The 19,567-nt window shown below is 31.5% G+C and overlaps 3 protein-coding genes across 4 annotated transcripts; all 3 read left to right on the top strand.

Moving 5' to 3' along the window:
• The first annotated feature begins 4,552 nt into the window (after nucleotides 1–4,552).
• On the top strand, nucleotides 4,553–9,303 carry LOC109795940 (formin-like protein 11). The gene is made up of 4 exons (XM_020355505.3): nucleotides 4,553–6,704; nucleotides 6,777–6,967; nucleotides 7,205–7,434; nucleotides 7,998–9,303. The coding sequence occupies exons 1-4, from the start codon at nucleotides 5,524–5,526 to the stop codon at nucleotides 8,706–8,708; spliced, it is 2,313 nt and encodes a 770-aa protein (XP_020211094.2). The 5' UTR covers nucleotides 4,553–5,523; the 3' UTR covers nucleotides 8,709–9,303.
• Nucleotides 9,304–12,718: 3,415 nt separating this feature from the next.
• Nucleotides 12,719–13,562, top strand: HTA7 (histone H2A 7). Its single transcript, XM_020357252.3, has 2 exons — nucleotides 12,719–13,046; nucleotides 13,135–13,562. The coding sequence occupies exons 1-2, from the start codon at nucleotides 12,852–12,854 to the stop codon at nucleotides 13,360–13,362; spliced, it is 423 nt and encodes a 140-aa protein (XP_020212841.1). The 5' UTR covers nucleotides 12,719–12,851; the 3' UTR covers nucleotides 13,363–13,562.
• A 212-nt stretch (nucleotides 13,563–13,774) lies between these two features.
• DEG14 (Trypsin family protein with PDZ domain-containing protein) lies at nucleotides 13,775–18,959 on the top strand. 2 transcript variants are annotated; one of them, XR_014427561.1, is made up of 12 exons: nucleotides 13,775–13,932; nucleotides 14,019–14,100; nucleotides 14,735–14,845; nucleotides 14,939–15,118; nucleotides 15,204–15,331; nucleotides 15,896–16,107; nucleotides 16,335–16,416; nucleotides 16,552–16,694; nucleotides 16,980–17,100; nucleotides 17,920–18,002; nucleotides 18,267–18,386; nucleotides 18,660–18,959. XR_014427561.1 is itself a non-coding variant. In XM_083059118.1 (12 exons), exons 1-11 carry the CDS (start codon nucleotides 13,918–13,920, stop codon nucleotides 18,381–18,383), a joined length of 1,284 nt encoding a protein of 427 aa, XP_082915244.1. In that variant the 5' UTR covers nucleotides 13,776–13,917; the 3' UTR covers nucleotides 18,384–18,386; nucleotides 18,660–18,959. The 2 variants fall into 2 exon arrangements, 1 of the variants encoding a protein (XP_082915244.1); XM_083059118.1 differs by having other exon boundaries at nucleotides 13,776–13,932; nucleotides 17,910–18,002.
• Nucleotides 18,960–19,567: the final 608 nt, after the last annotated feature.

Raw genomic sequence — 19,567 nt, forward strand, 5'->3', positions numbered from 1 at the left:
TAATTTTAATCACCCCTCAAGGAGAGGTAAGTATAATGGTTAAAGAAATTTATAATTTAGAGGTTTTACGTGCAGCGTTCAAATATTTTGTCTCTAACTCATCACTTATATACGAACTCTATAAATATAACATGGGAAGCAATGAGTTTTGAAACAAAACATTAAAAGTTTGTCTAAATAGATCAAATATGAATAAGAAATTCATTAAATTATATAATGTGTGTTAAGGTGCAAGTAATTCACGATATTCTTTATTGCTGTCCTTCAATGATATGTTATTGGAATGTTCACTACATTATAGGTCCAGAAACACTTTTTAATCCTTGAGGTCCCTCTCTGCCACAATAAGTATGAGCGTGCAAGCAAGGCTTGTAAAATTTGCATGAAAGGAAACTTGGGTTCAATTAAATCCAAAAGTTTTGAAAGACTATCCATATTAAATTATAAGAGTTAATTACCTATATATTATTAGTATAAAGTTTTTTTATATTGATAATTAATTAAAATTTTTAATTATGTCATCTCACTATAAATATATTTATTTTTAACAATAACATGACATAATTAAAATATTTAATTAATTGTTAGTGTAAAAAAAATATACACTAGATTAACTCAAATTATAATAGCAATCGTTTTGGATAAATTATAATTCAAGGAATTTATGAAATCAGATCTTTCAGAAACCTTGTTCCCACATCTACTCCCAATAAAGTATAGAATTCAATCTTCTCCCTCACTTTTCTCAATTGACAGCATTTTCCCTCTTATTTATTTGTTGTTTTTCTTAGACCTCCTCCCAATATTGACAACACTAGTTCTCTTATTTATTAGTTGCTTTGATGATTTTTTTAGCAGGTATTTAATTAGAGAAAGGAGGAGAAGGAAGGGAAAGAAGATTTGAATTCAATCTGAAGTTTTATTTATTTATTTATTTTTCTTTACAAAATTGATTAGTTAATGTTACAAAGATTAATAAGATTTAAATTTAATTTATACTAACATGATTTTTCTTTTTACGTTATCTCAAAGCCGAATCAAAAATAACATTATAACATTATAATTTTTCTGGTTAAATATAATTTTTGTTCTTGTAATTTATTATTTTTTAATTTTTAGCCTTTATAATTTTTTTTCTTATTTCATTCCTAAAATTTTATAACATTCAAAAATAGTTTTTATTGTTAATTCTCATTAAAAAAATGATACATACTAGACAAAATATATATTATATTTATTGTATTTGATTTTATTATTATTACGTAGTTAAATTGATTTTAAATTTTTTAGATAAAATTTTAAAATATACTTCACCGCATCAAACTCTCCACCCTCACCCTTGTGATTGCACTTTCCCTCTATGATCCAAATTCAACACTAACTCTAAAACTCTTAATCCAAACCTCAATCATTTGACTAGGAGCAACTTCTTACAATTTGTAATTTCGACAATAACATTGAGTTTGTCCTCAACAACCCCCACTTTTGTAAGGTTGCTATTAACTATCACCTCACTATGAAGGAGTTCAACCTCGTGCTTAGCTACTTTCCCATCATGGGAAAGTTCATGTACCATAAAAGCATCCACCACTTTATTGGTGTCATCACCAATGTCACCTCCTCTACGATTAGGGATGTCAACGGGGCGGGTACTAACCTTTCCCCATCCTCCTCATTGGATAAATACTCGTCTCATACCCATCCTCATGTTCGTGCATCTATCTATTAAGTAGATTCCCACATTTTTTTACAATATTTTTGGGTACCTGTGAGTATTTACTAAAAAATATATATCTTTAAAATATTTTAAGAAATATTTTAATCATACACTCTAGTTATTTGTAATAGTTTTTTTTTTCTTTTAAAAGTTATAAAAATTTGCATAAAAAAGTTTAAAAATTATAAGTAAAATTCAAATAAAATCTTCATAAAATAAGTTTGAAGATTATAAAATTCAAATTCAAATGTTCTTCACAAGTATACTAATAACAATAAGTGGATTTTAGAACCTAAATTTTAAATGTTCAATCACATAAATTTAAAGTTCAAACATAATTGTTAAAACAAAAATATTTCGATTTCACATAAATCAAAGTAGAAGATAATAAAATGTAATACTTAACTATTACATGGCTAAACAAAGTCCAAATAAAGTCAAATTCATATAAGTTTAAATAAAATTACCAAAAAAATAAACACATTCAACAAAATCTTGAACGCATTTTAAGAATTAAAATATTAACATGTTCAATACAATAAAGTCAATATATATAATGGTATTTATGTAAATTAAATATTAGCGGATACACAAATTTGTAGGTATAGATACTATGATTCTTGTATACATCTCGTTAGCATGCAAGTATGAAAAATACTCGGATCTATTACTTGCAAGCAGTGTTTAAAAAACCGGACCGAACCGGCCGGTCGGACCGGTTGGACCGGGAACCGGTGGTCCAGCCGGTCCGAACCTTAAGTTGGATCGGTTATGCAGTCGACCCGTTTCAAACCGGATTGAACCGGTCAATTTTCCGGTTCAACCGGTGGGTCAAACCGGTTCAACCACTTTTTTTTTTTACTTTTTTTATTAAGAGACCATAAACCACAAAAATAATAATGAAAATTGAATCTTTTAATAGAAGAACAAAGATTCTTATATAACAATAACTACTTGTTCTAATGTATTTGTTTATATAATATACAACTTAAATAACTTTTATAGTATATTATTAATTTTATATTATATATTTAATAATATAATATATATGTAAATATTACATATATTATTTTGTGATATCAATTGCAAGCATATTATATATGTACATATTATTTATATTTGTAATTTGTATTAATATACAGTTTAATATGTAATTTTTTATATATTTTTTACAAAATAAAAATAAAAATAATTTTAAATAAGATAGAAAAATTGAAATTTAAAATAAGATAAATTTATTAAAATTTATAAGTATAAAATATATTTAATATGAATATTTTTTTAATAAAAATAAATAAAAATCGAGTCATGCGGTTCAACTAGTGACCCACCGGTTCAACCTTTGACTCACTGACCCAGTACCTTAACCGGTTCGATGACCGGTCCGGTTTTTAAAACTATGCTTGCAAGTACCATTTACAATATCCATTTTTTTACCAATTGTGAATTTTATCCGCGGATACCTGTATGTACGGGTTTTTTGACATCCCTATCAATGACCAAGAAGAATTGTGTCAGTTGACTCAAGACCATAAAGACTGTTGCCACTTAGAATGACCGCTACAATAATGACGAGTGAGGCACCTTATCGGAGAAAGGAAGCCAATGATCTAACTTCATCATTGACGACAATCAAGACATGACATTCCACATTCCAAAGAGAATGTACGTGAAGAATATGATGAAGTGATGACAATAATGAAGTGCATTTTAAAATTGTCTAAAAAATTTAAAATAAATTTACCTATGTAAAAATTGAGAAGTGAAATATAACGAATATAATATATATTTTATTTGTTATATAATATTTTTTAATAAAAATTGACGATAAATAACATTTTTAAAACATTAATTATAAAAAGTTAAGGATGAACAATAATACATTTTTTTTATTGAGACTAAAAGTGAAAAATAATAAAATACAGAGACAAAATTATATTTAAGATTTTTTTATTTATTGAGAGAAGTTTTAGTTGTTTTAAAGAAATAAAATTAAATGTAAAGCAAGTTTATTTACACGTAAATCCTTATATGTTAGTAATATAAAGGTCTACAGTAATGTCATAAACAATGCATCATAATTACACAATTGGAGGTGCTTTTATTAATGAATTAAAGTTACTGTATTAGGTCTTTACCACCTTGGGTCGAAACATCTATAATTGAATTAGACCCCAAATGTTGGCCCAGAAGAATTAAATTATTGTAACACGTTAATTTTTGGGAGATCTATTCTTACTTTTATTTTCTTTAACTATCATTAATGAGTAATAACTACGAGAGACATTTTAAAATCGCAACAAAACTACTATCACTAACGTTATGTCAAGAGTAATGAGCTGATAGGTTTAGCACATACTATTAACAAGAAAAAAAAATAACTTGGGCTTCAGTGTGACACAATTGAATTGCCTTTCCTCTTGAATGCAATTGTAACACAGATGGGGAATGCGACATACATAAGGTTTAGGTAGCAGGCAAGCAGCTTTCAGAATCAGATCATTATCAATAGGTGGTGTGCATGCTATTGTTAACCTGACACTTTCAATCACTTTGCCTGTCCTTTCTAGATCTTAATGGTTGTGATCACCCTGAATTGATTAGTAAGGACAACAGAGTCTAATGCCATTCCTCTAATGGTCAAAAAAATCGACATCCTTCTTAACAAATCGTAGATAGCATACTTGGAACCAAGAAAACAACAAGAAATTAACGTCTGATAGTGAAATCATAAATAAAATATTGGGAAGAAATCTTTAATAACTATAGGCGTTTGATATATGCAATAGTATATGTCCAAAATAACGGTGAGATGTTATTTCAATTTAATTAATGATCTCAATTTCGATCTTAAATATGTAATTATATGAAATATTAAAAAAAAAACTTTATTGTCTCTAATAATTTTATTCAATTCAAATACGATTGATTCTAATAAAAAATATTTGTGGTCTAAACCAAACAAGTTTCTCTGGAAAACACTGTCACGTTCGCATGATAAGTTTAGGATAATTGGTCCCCACGTAGCCTATCTCTTTTCTTTAATTGGGTTGGATGGAGAAATGTTGTAGAATCACCCGTAAAGAGTTAGCCAAGCCCAACAAACGGGACCCACTGCAACGATCGTAGCTACTAAAAATCTTTATCCAACTGCAACGATCGTGACTGAGATTATCAGATACTGTACTTTTTGATCCTCAATTTAACACTAAAAGAGGAGGGTAGTAGGCTAGGTGTTTGATCATGACGAGCCAGAGAATTAGTGAATAACTTCCATTTACTTTGTGATAAAATAGCTTTAGAAAACACAAGACAAGAGCATTAAGTCAAGGTAAAGGGAATGATTTTCCTATTGTCATGCATTAACAGTGTCATAATGGATAGAATCTTATCTTATGTTTAGCATGTGGTTAGAGTCTAAGAGATTCGCTTTTAAGTTGATGTATATGAAAAAATATTTATTAGAAGAGGTCGATCCCTTAGAAAAATCTTAGTATTTGAAGAGATTAGTTCTTAGTTTTGCTTAAAATCAATTATGATGAGAACTAAGAAAAGTTTGAGTCCCCTAAGAAGGAAGTAAAGAAGGAGCAAATGACCAATATAATGCAACAACTGCTGCCATGCTCAGGGATTCCTTGGAGTAGCATGAAAGACATTGTTGTTCTGGATCTTCTTCACTCATTACGCAAATAACAAGTCTCTCTTTTTCCTCCTTAAAAAGTAAATGGAACAAAAAGAGAAGCAGATTTTAAAGAGGGAAAAGGTGCATTGATGTTTTGAGAACTTTGTGTTGGCAGAATAAAAAAATGGGTCTTGGTTCTGAGGCTCACAGCATGATTTTCATCATTACCATAATGATGTTCCCATCATTGCAAAGAGCCAACATTTTGACCGTGGATGCTACGTTGAATGCAGCAGGAAATGAAAACCATGTCAAGAAAATCTCAGGAATGGAAGAGAATGAAAACAAGCATACTCCTATAGTGGAAAACTTTAAAGCTTTGTTTGGACTCGACAGGTTCAACACAAGAAGACCATACTCTAGCGTCTCTGACTCTGACTTTGTGTCCCTCTCACATTCTGAGTCTCCCAACACCAAAACTGAGGCTCCAAGTCCAAGATATCACTCACATAGGAACATGCCACTTAACAATATTCAACAACAAGATAGAGGCGTGGCAAAAAGAACAACACTAGTGGCTGTTTTAGTACCTGGTGGAGTTGCTGCATTGATTTGTGCACTTGCGTGTGTATGCGTTTGCAGGAAATTCAGAACTCAGAAGAAGAAACCCAATAGGACAATACCACTCTCTAGCAACAACGGGAGAACAAAAGGTACTTGCCAAAATTCATCAAGCAATGTGAGTTTCAACCCTGACCCTGATCTGTTTTACCTCACTTGTTTGAAACAAACTTGTGACACACAAAATAGCACTTCAAGCCATGGTTCCCTAAATCGTACAATTTATGAGAAGCAAGTGGCACGTCAATGTGACTATGCTAGCTCTACCAGTTCTTCCACTAATGAAATTCTCTCTGTTCATGAGGATTTGGAATATGATGGTGGCTGCAAAGCTTCCTATGTAGAAAAAACTGTCACCGGAGAATACCGTTCATCAGATAACGAAAGTTTTCATTCATGTGTTGACTCACATTCATCAATAAGTGAAACAGAAACTCTCTCTCTTTCTCCCAGAAACTTAATTTCTTCAACAAATCAATTTCCTTGCTCCCCTCAGAATTCAACTTCAAAGTTAAAATCTAACCAATCACCTTGCGGTCCAAAACATGAAGAGCAAAAGAAGACTGAAATTTCTCATCCTAGCAATAGCATTCCTCCACCTCCATGCCCACCTTCATTTTTAAAAGGAAACATTAACAGTGTCAAATCTCCTCTGCCAAAACTCAAACCACTTCATTGGGACAAAGTAAGAGCCACGCCAGATCGAACAATGGTTTGGGATAAGCTACGAACAAGCTCGTTCAAGTAAGTTTTTTCTCCAAATTAGCAACTATCTGCTTTTAATTTCGGTTTAAGCATGTGATGAATTTTAATTAGGTTGGATGAGGAAATGATTGAATCACTTTTCGCCTACAATTTACAAAGTTCAATGAAGAACGATGAAACGAAAAGCAAAAGCCCGTCTCATGGCATGCACGTACTTGAGCCAAAACGGTTGCAAAACATAGCAATATTGTCAAAAGCTCTAAATACCACAGCTGAACAAGCATGCGATACCCTGGCACTAGGTAATGGTCCTATATTATAGACATTTGCCTACGTTAAAAAATAAAACTTCAGGAAAAAAAATCTTGTGTTAGAAATGATAAGAATAAAGTATACAATTATAATTTATGCTTTGACCACTAAGGTTTCGGCCAACAAATCATGCATGAGCGTATACACCATATGCTAAATATAAAATCAATGATTGAATTAACGTAGCTACGTTGAATATCTTATTAAATAGTTTTAAGAAAATTCAGGGAAGGGCTTGTCTTTGCAACAACTGGAGGCACTGGTGAAAATGGCACCCACGAAGGAAGAAGAAGCTAAGCTCTTAACTTATAAAGTTAACGAACTGGGGTCGGCGGAAAAGTTTGTGAGAACAATGCTTAGCATACCATTTGCCTTTCAACGAGTGGAAGCCATGCTTTACAGAGAGACTTTCGAAGATGAAGTAGTTCACCTCTGTAACTCTTTTTCAACGCTAGAGGTAGCCAAGTAACAATTTAATGCAGCTTGTTGCATTTGTTGTTTGAAATAAACCACCATATATCTAACACACTTTATCATATTCACTAAAATTTATTAGAAATCTAGGGAAGAAATTGTAGTAGGATCATGTATTCCTAGCCAATCACGTTATGAATATTTTTCTAATAAAATTGAAAACTATGGTTAATACTCAAGTGGAGATTAGTTCAAATTACTGATCATTCCCATCTTGTATTGTTAGTAAGAATAGAAATAAGTCTGATTCACGCTTAGTAATTTTGTTGTAACCTGGTCAGATCAATTTCTACCTTTAGCTGCTAGATCAGACTCAAACTTAGTTTAAACTTAGTAATTTTGTTGTAGGTGTCCCTCAAAACCTGATTTGATCTGACTAGACCAGACCAATTTCTTCGCCTGGTGGTTAGACCACACTCAGACTTAATAATTTTGTTGTATGTGCCTCTCAAAGCCTGGTTTGACACGGCTAGACCAATTTCCACCCCTAGTTGCTAGTACTTTTGTTCTTATAAAATTGTGGTTTACTGGTTATTTTGACACCAGGAAGCATGCAAGGAACTAAGGTCAAGCAAGTTCTTCTTGAAATTATTAGAAGCAGTGCTGAAAACAGGGAACCGCATGAACGTTGGAACAATCAGGGGAGGTGCCAGAGCCTTCAAACTCGATGCACTTCTCAAGCTTGCTGATGTTAAAGGAACTGATGGTAAAACCACTTTGCTTCATTTCTTTGTTCAAGAGATTGTTCGCTCAGAAGGAATGAAAGCTTCAGAGAGCATCATGGGGCAGAAAAGTGAAAACAGAACTGAGGAAGAGAAGGAAGAAGTTTACAGAAGAATGGGAATAAAATTTGTTTCTGGTCTGAGTGCCGAGTTATGCAATGTTAAGAAGGCAGCCACAATTGACGTGGATGTTCTTGCATGTTCTATATCGAACCTATCAAGTGGAATGGCTAACATGCAGAAAATGGTAAAGGCTTTGTTGTGTGAGGATGAAAAGAGTGAGAGGTTTGTCGTTTCTATGAAATGTTTTCTGAGTTATGCAGAAAGGAAGGTGCAGGATTTGCAAGGAGATGAAGGTAGAGTCATGGGTCGAGTCAGGGAAATAACTGAGTATTTTCATGGGGATGTGAGTAAAGATGAGCCGAATCCACTTCGAATCTTTGTGATCGTGAGGGACTTCTTGGAGATGGTAGATAATGTGTGTAATGAACTTAGAAGGTCTATCAAATCCCCTCGCACCATTTGGATACAGTAGAGAGCCTCGACTGTTTATGTGTTTTGGAATCATGGTTAAGTTTGATTATTTGAACGTAAACATCATGTGTGGGATTGTATATATGTTTTGGAAAAGGAAAAAATATAATATTTCTACAGCCCGGATATTATGTAACACACTAAGATAAAGATAAACCATAGAAAAATAAAGTAAGATAGATAAAATGATATGATATATATTATTGTGCATAGGTACCTCGTATATATACATGTTTTCATATTGATAACAGTTTAAGAGAATCTACAATGAACTCTCAACTACTTTAAATGGGTCTCATTATGCTACGTCACTCATAAGTAACTCATACTATATTTTTACAATTTTTGCTCCAATAAAAATGTTTATAAGCATTTATACTTTTTTACAACTCATACTACATTTTTTGACACCTCACACTATATTTTATGATAAATTTTATAAAATTAATTATTATGAATAATATATAAATATGAATAACTAACAAAATAAATTACATAATTAAAAATTACAATAATAAAAAGAAATTACATAATAATAAAAAATACTAAAAATTATAATAATAAAAAAAATTACATAATAAAAATAAATACAAAAAATTATAATAAAAAAATTACATAATAAAAATAAATACCAAAAATTACAAAAATAAAAAAATTACAAGTCTCACGTCTCTTTCTCTTTTGCTTTTCTCTCACATCTCTAGCTTCTCATTCTCTTTCTCTTTCTCTTCGCTCTCTCTTTCTCTCAAAGCAATGTCTCTCTTTCTCCTCTCAAAGCAACATCTCTCTTGGGAGTTGCTACGGTACCCTCAAATATTAGAGGGTTTTAATACATTCTTTTATTTATAATATAGAAAAGCAAAAATTTAAGACAAAAAGACAAAAATATACTTAAAAAATAATTCAAATTAAAATAGAGAAATTCAAATATGTTAAGTGAAAAGACAAAAATATACTTAAAAAATTATTAAAAATAAACTATTTAAATATATAATAATATTATTACAAATAAAATTAGAATATATAAAATAAAAATAAAATGACTAAATAATTTAAAAATTAAAAGAATAAAATATTATAAATATTATTTAAATTAATTATTAAAAATATAAAATATAAAATAAAATTATAATTACAACTGTACTGGTACTCTCTTAAACAATGTGGGTATCATAGAATTTCTCTTTTTTATTTTCAAAACCTCTGTACATATTCCACGTGGATCCAATTCAACCAATCATACTTTTCTTTTTCAAATTTCTCTCATACTTCTCTTTTTCAAATTTCTCAGCGTTAAGCACTGTTGCTCCTACAAGCAACAGAGAAAAAAATTTAAGCAACTGGGTTGCCGTGTATGATCACTCCAATGAGAGTTTTTAGTAAGTACCATTGCTTATTCTTAAGGATCACGATTTAATCCGTGTTGTGGAAACTATTGACTCATAGAAGCCAATTATCATACTTGTCAAATTGGTTACATGATCAACGATTTTGATATCACTTGTTGTCTCTCTATCAATTAAGACAATTGTGTGTATATAAATCATTGTCCATATTCTTATTTGAATGATGTGTGACTTTACTTGTATCCCAATAATTAATAATTTTGCTCAAATATTATTTACTCACCTTATATCTTAATAAAAGCCTAAGATTCACTTGTCATAAAAATTTATGATGATTCTGCCAATTTCAATTAAGCTTGAGTAGCTTAAGTAGCTACCATTCACATATAAAAAGATTTGATCCTTATGGTAAGGTGTTTAGAATATTGAAATATTTAAGAATGATTTTTTGGTGCATTGACATAATAGAAAAAATTATAGGTACGATAATTGATATAATGTGATAGATATAGAAAGGAATGGATAGATAAAAATATTAAATATTAATACAATGTTAATTAATATATAAAAGTACAAACATTAGTTGACATAAATGTAATAATTTGTGTCTCTTAATTAAGATGTTTAGGGTTCAAATATTGAATTTGGATAGGAATAGACTATGTCGGGAGGGAAATTCACCTTGTACGCGCTTATGATCTTTGGTGAATATTACTCATTGTGTTTAATGACAGATACTTTATATCAATACTATGGTTAAAAAAATTAATATATAAATGTGTACATGTTTTACTATTCATAATTTTTTGACTATCAATAGATACTTAAACACTAAATGACAAAAAAATATAAAAATATGGATAACACACACATCAAATTCTTTTAGTTCAATAAGTTAATTTTATCATATAATTTATTAATTAATCTTATCAATCTCTTTTAGTTCAATAAGTTTGTTTATAAACTTATATACTTTCAACTAACTTATAACTTAATTCCATGAAACAACTTCTAAAAAATTCCATAACAAAATCATTAAAAAAATATTTATAAAAATGCTTTTACTTCAAGATAGTGATTTTTATTTATGTATAGATAGAATTAGTCATGTCGTTTTCTATTTATTAAAATTTAGTAGTTGATTATACAAATACTCAAATAATTAAATTATTAAATTTATTGATTTTGAGCAGGAATATACAAAGGAATTTGTATAAGAATTTTCTACTTAGATTTTTATTATTATTATAATTTATATATAAAAAGAAAATTGTTCGTATATTCTAAATTCTAAATTTATTACAATTTGACGGTTGACCATAGAAATACTTTTGTTTGCCTAAATATTTGGATTATTAAATTATCTTTATTTCGAGTAAGAATGTAAGAATTGAATTGTATAAAAGTTTTTTACCTATATTTTTTTATGAAAAATATAAATTAAAATAAAAACTAACAGCAATATTTTGGTAAACAAAAATTAATGTGATGTTATGAGGTACCTATATGTCAAAATTTGATTTTATAATATAATATTATTAATTTTGCTTAAATTAAATATTTATTATATGTAACTAAAATCTATATAAATTATATAAACGAATATTATGTTTAAATATTTAAAATTTATATTAATAAATATTTTTAAATATATAAATTATATTTTAAATTTATGATAAATAATTTATATTGTAGCATAATATTTTTTTTAATTTTTAAAATATTAAAATTCAATTAATAAATAATTATGATAAAAATTTAAATTAAATAAAAAATAAACAAATTATAAAACTTTTTTTATAAAAAAAATAAAAATGCTTCGTGGATGGTAAACGTTTATGTTTAATATATAGAACATAAACATAGGAATTGATAGAAAAAGTAATCATATATATATATATATAAATGTGAATAATTATCGTGTATGTAAAAATAATATTATATTATAATATAAATTATTTATTATAAATCTAAAATATAATTTATATATTTTAATTTTTATATATATAAATTTTAAATATAATATAATTTATATTTAAATACCATTTTAAATATGATATTTATTTATATTTATTCTTTATTGTAATTTAGTTATTATATATATATATATATTTGTAAAATACTAATAAAAATAAATTGTTACATGACTCATTCATGGATAGTCTTTTAAAGTAATTTTCATTGACAATGATAGAACTATTTTAACAAGTTAAAAATAATTAAATAAACATTTTAAGTTTTTTTTTTATAACAATTTTCTCTTAAATCAAAATATTTAACCTTTAAATATTATTAGTTTATATTTTTAAAATTATCCAAGGCCCAAACACACCTACAACCTGAACATAGAGCAGTTCGCAACTTAGCATTATCCAAAATATGCATCAATCTTAATATTTATTTATTAACCATCCTATATACACTCCATGCACGCAACGCAATCCCGTGATTAGGCACTAACGAGGAAGCAAGATCGTAACCGCACGGATCGCCAGCGTGTCAAAAAATCCAGCCGTCAGATGACGCACCCCACAATACCACAACGAAATCAGCCTCGAAGGGCACGGATCGCCAGCGTGGCAAGATCGAGACCGTACAATGCGCCCCTAGAGACAAACGGGATCTCCAGCATTTGTCATTTACGCGCAGTATTAATACCTCGTTTCTCTCACTACTCACAAACACCACCATTCCAAATTCAAAGAAAAAACGTAACTCCTCCGTCGTTCCCACTCCCTCCAAACGAACCGTTTCGCACCTTTCTCGGATCGCATCGCATCGCATCGCATCGCGCATCAATGGAAGCTCCCAAAGGCGCTGGTGGAAGACGCGGCGGTGATAGGAAGAAAGCCGTTTCCAAATCCATCAAAGCCGGTCTCCAATTCCCCGTCGGCCGCGTCGCACGCTACTTGAAGAAAGGCCGCTACGCCCTCCGCGTCGGCACCGGTGCTCCCATCTACCTCGCCGCCGTCCTCGAGTATCTCGCCGCTGAGGTATTCCTCCAACTAAACACACACAACACCGTCATTGTTCATTGTTTTTACTGAGTTAATGTCATTCTTACGGATTATCACAATGCAGGTGCTGGAGTTGGCCGGTAACGCCGCACGTGACAACAAGAAGAACAGGATCAACCCTAGGCACGTGTTGCTCGCGGTAAGAAATGACGACGAATTGGGGAAACTGCTTCAAGGTGTGACTATCGCTAGTGGCGGAGTGTTGCCGAATATTAACCCCGTTTTGTTGCCGAAGAAGGCCGCCAGCGCCGCTGCTGAAAAATCCTCCACCCCTAAGTCTCCTAAGAAATAGATGTTGCATGCATTTTGTAAAACCTTGCTGTTAGTTTTTTTTTTCGAATTTGTTTTTTTTTTCTTCGAAAGGTTACATATATAGTTTTTAGGTTAGTTGGAGTATGATGCTGTAACCTAGCTCCTGGTCTTTCATGTATGCACAAATGTAATAGGTTGCGAATTCATATATGGAAGAAGCCTTTTTTATTTTTTATTTAATTACTTGACCCTTTCTATAACTTGTTGCGTTTTCAACCGCTAATTAACGCATCGGAGTTCTCGGCTATAGTTTACGTGTTCAACTTAAGATATCGAAATAAGAAAACGATGGAAGAATTATACGATAGACTGTTTCTGTTGTTGGGCCGTTGGCCTTTTGGGCCTAATAATTGTTCGGTATTTCGTTTAGTACTGTACTACAGTTTTTTTTATTATTTTTATTTTTATTTTTACGTTAACCTTCTCTCTCTCTCTCTCTCTCTCTCTCTCTCCGTTCCCTTTTTAATTAAGTATTAAGCCGATACTTGTGGTTTCATTTTAGGCTAATGGTATAATATAGACGCTGTCGCCTGTCATGAACTTTTTACCGGTATGTTTACTACACTTAATGCATTCTTTTGTTTATCCAAATGAAACTTGTTTGGAATCTCAAAATGGAGATGGTATGTTTGGCAGAGACGATTTGGGCGTTTCGGAGGTGCGGCATTCGCGGCTTTTGGTTCTGCTGTCTTTTGCTCGAGTTATAATGATCGATTTAGTGAGCGCATAAACTTTTATTATTTAGACGATATATTTCTAATGTGTGCATCAGTGTAATTTTTAGAGTTTGATTATTTACTTTTATCATTAGTTGTTTGTAAATCAACGTATTTAATGTGTCTTCTCTCCTGTTTTACACATTTCATTAATGATATTACTTCATTATAATTCATTTATTTAAATGTAGGTTTTAGGATTTTAAAGTGAATATGATTTTGTTGTTTTTTTAATCTAATCTACACGTAGTTTTATTTTTATTTGTTTCAGTTTATGATTAGGTTTTTTCCACTTCCTACTATTTTCCACTCTTGGAGCATGATAGATGTCAATGGCTAACTAGTAATGGAAGGATAGAAGATATAGGGGATTTGAGATAATGTGTTAAACTAGTTGAGTTTTACATGATTAAGTTCCTTATATTAAGAATGTATGATTGGGCTTTATGCTATGAACATAATCTTTCATGGAGTGCGATTTATTGGGCTTCACGATAATGCTGTCTCCCTGAACCATAAAACAAGCATCCACATTTGCTTTTGTGGGTTGCTTATTTCAAAATTGAAAAATTACCATTACATTTAATTAGATTGTGACGTAATATTGATTTTCTGCTAATGTGGCTGCACATTTAGGAGCTTCAGTTGCAGTGCGGATCCGGGAGCCATTACAGGATTCCCAGTGGCTGACATGTCCAGTGCTGCATGATTTGTGTCCTCAACATTTCCCTCTTTCAGACCAATCTGGTCTGTCTTTACTTTGTTTTGAACTTGGCTTATATACTTATATTATCTATGTCTATGTGTATATCTGTTACTTATAGATCTGAAAATGTGTAGGAATGCTTGCGCTGTATTCTTATAAAGTTAGTGCTGCTCCTTCTTCGTCTGACATATATAAGGAAGCTTCTGGGGCTGTTTCTGATGGGTCTAAGCCTCATGATTGTTTTGGCAAAGATACTATTGCAAATGCAGCTGCCAAAGTTGGGCCTGCTGTTGTTAACATTGCAGTTCCAGAAGGTATCTGCTTCGGTATCTGTTAACCCTGAAACTTATTTTCATGTCCCTTTGAGTTGATTCTGAGGATTAATCATCCACCACGCAGATTTATTTGGTATTACTAGGGGAAAGAGTATAGGTTCGGGAACAATCATCAACAACGATGGAACAATCTTGACAGCTGCGCATGTTGTAGTTCATTTTCATGGCAGCAGAGGTTCGTCCAAAGGGAAGGTTTGTCTACATGCCAAGGCAGATCTCTCAAATATATAGTTGTAGCAATCTGTTGGTAGATTTTTGTTACACGTTTCTATGAATGCAAATGTGAGATCATTCTCAAACATATCCCAAGTGTATTGACTTGAAACCGTCTTTCAAGCTAGAATAGTAGGAATGTGGAATTTAAGGTTGAATTATGTTGAAGGTGTTACACGTGTTGCTTGGTCTATTGTTTTTGGATGACACAGCTGTAGTTCACTTAGTTTTGATTGCCTACACAACTGAATGGCAATGATTCCTATTTGCAATACCAAATCATTGCACAATAGGTCATTACATGCATATATATGATGATTTATTACTTAAATATTAAATATAATGCATTTAGTTGTATGCGTCTTGCTGTAGTCTCTTGGCTGACTGACTGGTTCTTGATATTCTTAATATGAATGTGTATATCTCTTGTTTTTGGCTCCATGAGCACATCAGACATGTATCTAATTATGGCTCTGGAGTCTGGACACTCATTTCTGGGTCTAACAACTAATGGTTGATCTTTACATATCAACTACACTACAGATTGAAGTCACTTTGCAAGATGGAAGAACATTTGAGGGGAAAGTGGTAAATGCTGACCAGCATTCAGATATTGCTATTGTGAAAATCAATTCTGAAACCCCACTACCAGAAGCTAAACTTGGTTCGTCAAGTAAGCTACGTCCTGGGGATTGGGTAATAGCCATGGGTTGTCCGCTTTCTCTTCAGAATACTGTCACTGCAGGAATTGTAAGGTGTGATGAAAAAATTCAGGCGACAACAGTTTGTCCCTATCTAAGTGATTAAGCTATTATTTTTGTTTCAAGTTATGTTATTGTACATGATAGATTCTGGAAGCTAAAGCTATGGTTGTTTAGGGCAGTATTCATTTATTTGACTAAGCTTGTGGTGTTTTAAAGTAAGAGATTCTTGATTGTCTTTTGAACTAATGAAATTCATTTCTTATATATTTTTTGCCTAGTTGTGTTGACCGCAAAAGTAGTGACTTGGGATTTAGTGGTTTGCCGAGAGAATACTTACAAACTGATTGTGCAATTAATATGGTATGTCTTCCTCTTTTTTTCTCCCCTTGATTTACCCACCTACCCAGCTAGATTTGCATGTGGAGTAATGACTAAATTTTAGCAAGAATATCTGTTCAGTTTACTTGTATAATTTTTTATGCTTCTGTGGTGTAGGGAAATTCTGGAGGGCCTCTTGTCAACATGGATGGAGAAGTTATTGGGGTGAACATCATGAAAGTGGCTGCTGCTGATGGGTTGAGTTTTTCTGTGCCAATTGATTCTGTGTGTAAAATTTTAAAGCAGTTCAAGAAAAGTGGGTATGTAATTGGTTTTATCTGTACTATTTTATTGTATATGCATTGGAAAGAAGGATGTTATTTGTTGGTAAATATTGATAGCTTTCCATTTGTTTTATGTGACATTCAGAAAGAATGTTTTACTATCTGAAAAGTTTAAATTACTTAGAAATCATTAACTTTTTAAATATTAATATTCCATAAGCAATTATGGATTTATTTATATTTTTGTTAAATTCATACTTGTGTAGTTGGGCTCTGCCATATTATTTATTAAATCGATAAGCATTATTTAATGTTGTTCAGGAGAGTAATACGGCCTTGGCTTGGTCTAAAGATGCTTGATCTTAACGAGATGATTATTGCACAGCTTAAAAAAAGAGATGCTTCATTCCCTAATGTTAGTAACGGCATTCTTGTACCAATGGTATGTCGCTAATTGATCCTTTCCATATATCCTACTTTTGTGGTCCTTCGGATTCTTGTGTAATTTTTCAAAGGGGTGGATGCCGTAAGGTTAAGGGGAATCATAATGCTTTGTTTTGAGACAAATTGTTTGCAGAGCTCTTGGGCACTTGGCAGAGTTGGTTAGTGATAAACAATAAAAGGATTTTAGTTTGAAATCTCCTCTGCTCTCTTGGAGGCTATTGTTTTGGTGTATGACTAGTATCTCTTGTTGGGATGACAGCTTTACTAAGAGACTCATAATGTTATCATAGTTCACACTGCAAGAAGCTTGTTATTTGTATCAGGATGCATGTTTGAGCGATGACTCATATGTATTTTAGGCTTCGAACTAGGGATGATGTTGATAGAATGGTTGGATGAAATTTGTTTATTTTGAATGCGATGAAATAGTAAAATATGAAACTAGAAAATTGTAAACTAGAAAAGTGAGAGAATAAAACCACAGGACCGTCAGGATCTTTCAATGTTTTATTACTGATTAATGATGGAGAAAGTTTACACAGGTTTGGGGATGAGATTTTTGTTAATACAGTAGTAAATGAATGGAGAAACTACAACAAAATTTATCTTGCACTTTCTGATGAGGCAATAATATGTGACAAATATACAATTCCTCATGTGAATTAATTTTCTCTAAATTTGTATTATCTGTTGTATTTTTTTTGTAGTATGTAATCGTTTCTCTTATAGGATTATATGCTTTGCATTCATAATTAGATTATTTGAAATTACCTAATTGTCACAAGGAACTTCAATGTTTTTGGTTAGGTAACTCCAGGATCCCCTGGAGAGCGTGCTGGTTTCTGTCCTGGGGATGTTGTCATTAAATTTGATGGAAAGCCTGTCGAAAGATTGGAAGAGGTAGTGTCATAGTGATGTATTTTATATATTGTTATTTTACTTTTTATTCTGATTTTGTTATCGAGGTAAAGATGATTTTGGTGACCTAAACTTTGTTCTTAAAATTAAAAGTCATGATTTAAATGAATATGTGGGAGAAACTTGAGTTGTTTATAATGAAAAAGTCTATATGCACTTGGGTTTACTGTGATCTCCACTGCCTGTTGAATTTATTCTTCATTATGGTTTATTATCTGTTCTGACAAAAATATAAAATGATGGCAGGTTATAGAAATATTGGGGGACAAAGTTGGGGTGCCCATTAAGGTGCTAGTTAAAAGAGCCGGTGATAAATTGGTGACTTTAACTGTCATCCCGGAGGAAGCCAATCTTGATGTGTGAGAGGTAATCTGGTGATGTGATTGTTTCTGGCTTTCTGATTTGATTAATTTCATATTATTTTTGCTATTTTATTTTAGGTTCAATTCGGAATATTGGATTTTTTTTCTTCTTTAAAGCAATTTTAATTGTCATTAATTGACCATGCATTTCCCATATCTAGTTAAAAACATCGATATGGATTTCTCATTTCTCTTTAAAGTTTTTTCTCAGATTTGGCTTGGTAGTGGCGATGTGGCAATTTACTTGAGACTAATTTTAATTTTATATGCCAATTAGATTGGAGGTGAAGAGCATGTTCGATGGTAAGGATTTAGAGAACGTTATTTAAAGCAAAATCAGTTGGTGTTCTGGAAGAAAGCAATGTATCTAATGGCTGGGGATGTCCCAAGTAGTGAAAGTTAAAGTCATACAACTAATAGGGGGAAGGCACGAACACTAAATCTAAGTAGAGTTCAAAGTAAGATTTTTTACTCTTTTTTTTATATATTGGTGGAACTTTTGGATATCCGAAGTGGCTATTCATTAAACTTGATAACATGAGGAAATATGATATTTGCAAACCATTCCTTACACCAACTTATGAATTGTGGCTGATTAAATGGTTTTACATAATTGACTTCTATCATGACATCAATTTGTCTCAAAAAATGAAAAGAAAAAAAAAAGACAACTCGAGGAAAGAAGATAATTCAAAATCATCGCAAACAAATTTCAATACGCGTACATTGTCTCGATACTTCGTCTCCAACAATTATACTATTTCGGTTACAGCAATCAATTTGTCCAGAATATTATGAGACTCGGTTATAAAATCATCTACTATTGCCGTTGCCTATGGTCAATATAGCCAATGACAACTTTGAAATAGAAATGTGTTTATCGTAGTCTGTACAATAAAATAACACTTCTTATTTTTATAGCAAAATTCAAGTGTACCAAAAAAAAAGTAATTTGCTGAGTGATTTCATTCATGTAGTTTAGTAAGTTGCTTTTAATGGAATTCAGTTTGTATAATTGAATGCGATTGATTTCCTTACTTCTAAACAAAAAAGGTTATCAGGCTAGCCATATTTTGCGGGATTATTCTCACTATTTAGAGCAACATGGGAGGATAAAGAATTTTAACAATTAAAAGAGGAGAATGCTGGCAGTATAATATACAACATATCATTATTGGTTGAGAT

The sequence above is a fragment of the Cajanus cajan genome, chromosome 6 (assembly GCF_000230855.2).
Source record: "Cajanus cajan strain Asha chromosome 6, NIPB_CcT2T_4, whole genome shotgun sequence".
Classification (NCBI taxonomy): Eukaryota; Viridiplantae; Streptophyta; class Magnoliopsida; order Fabales; family Fabaceae; genus Cajanus; species Cajanus cajan.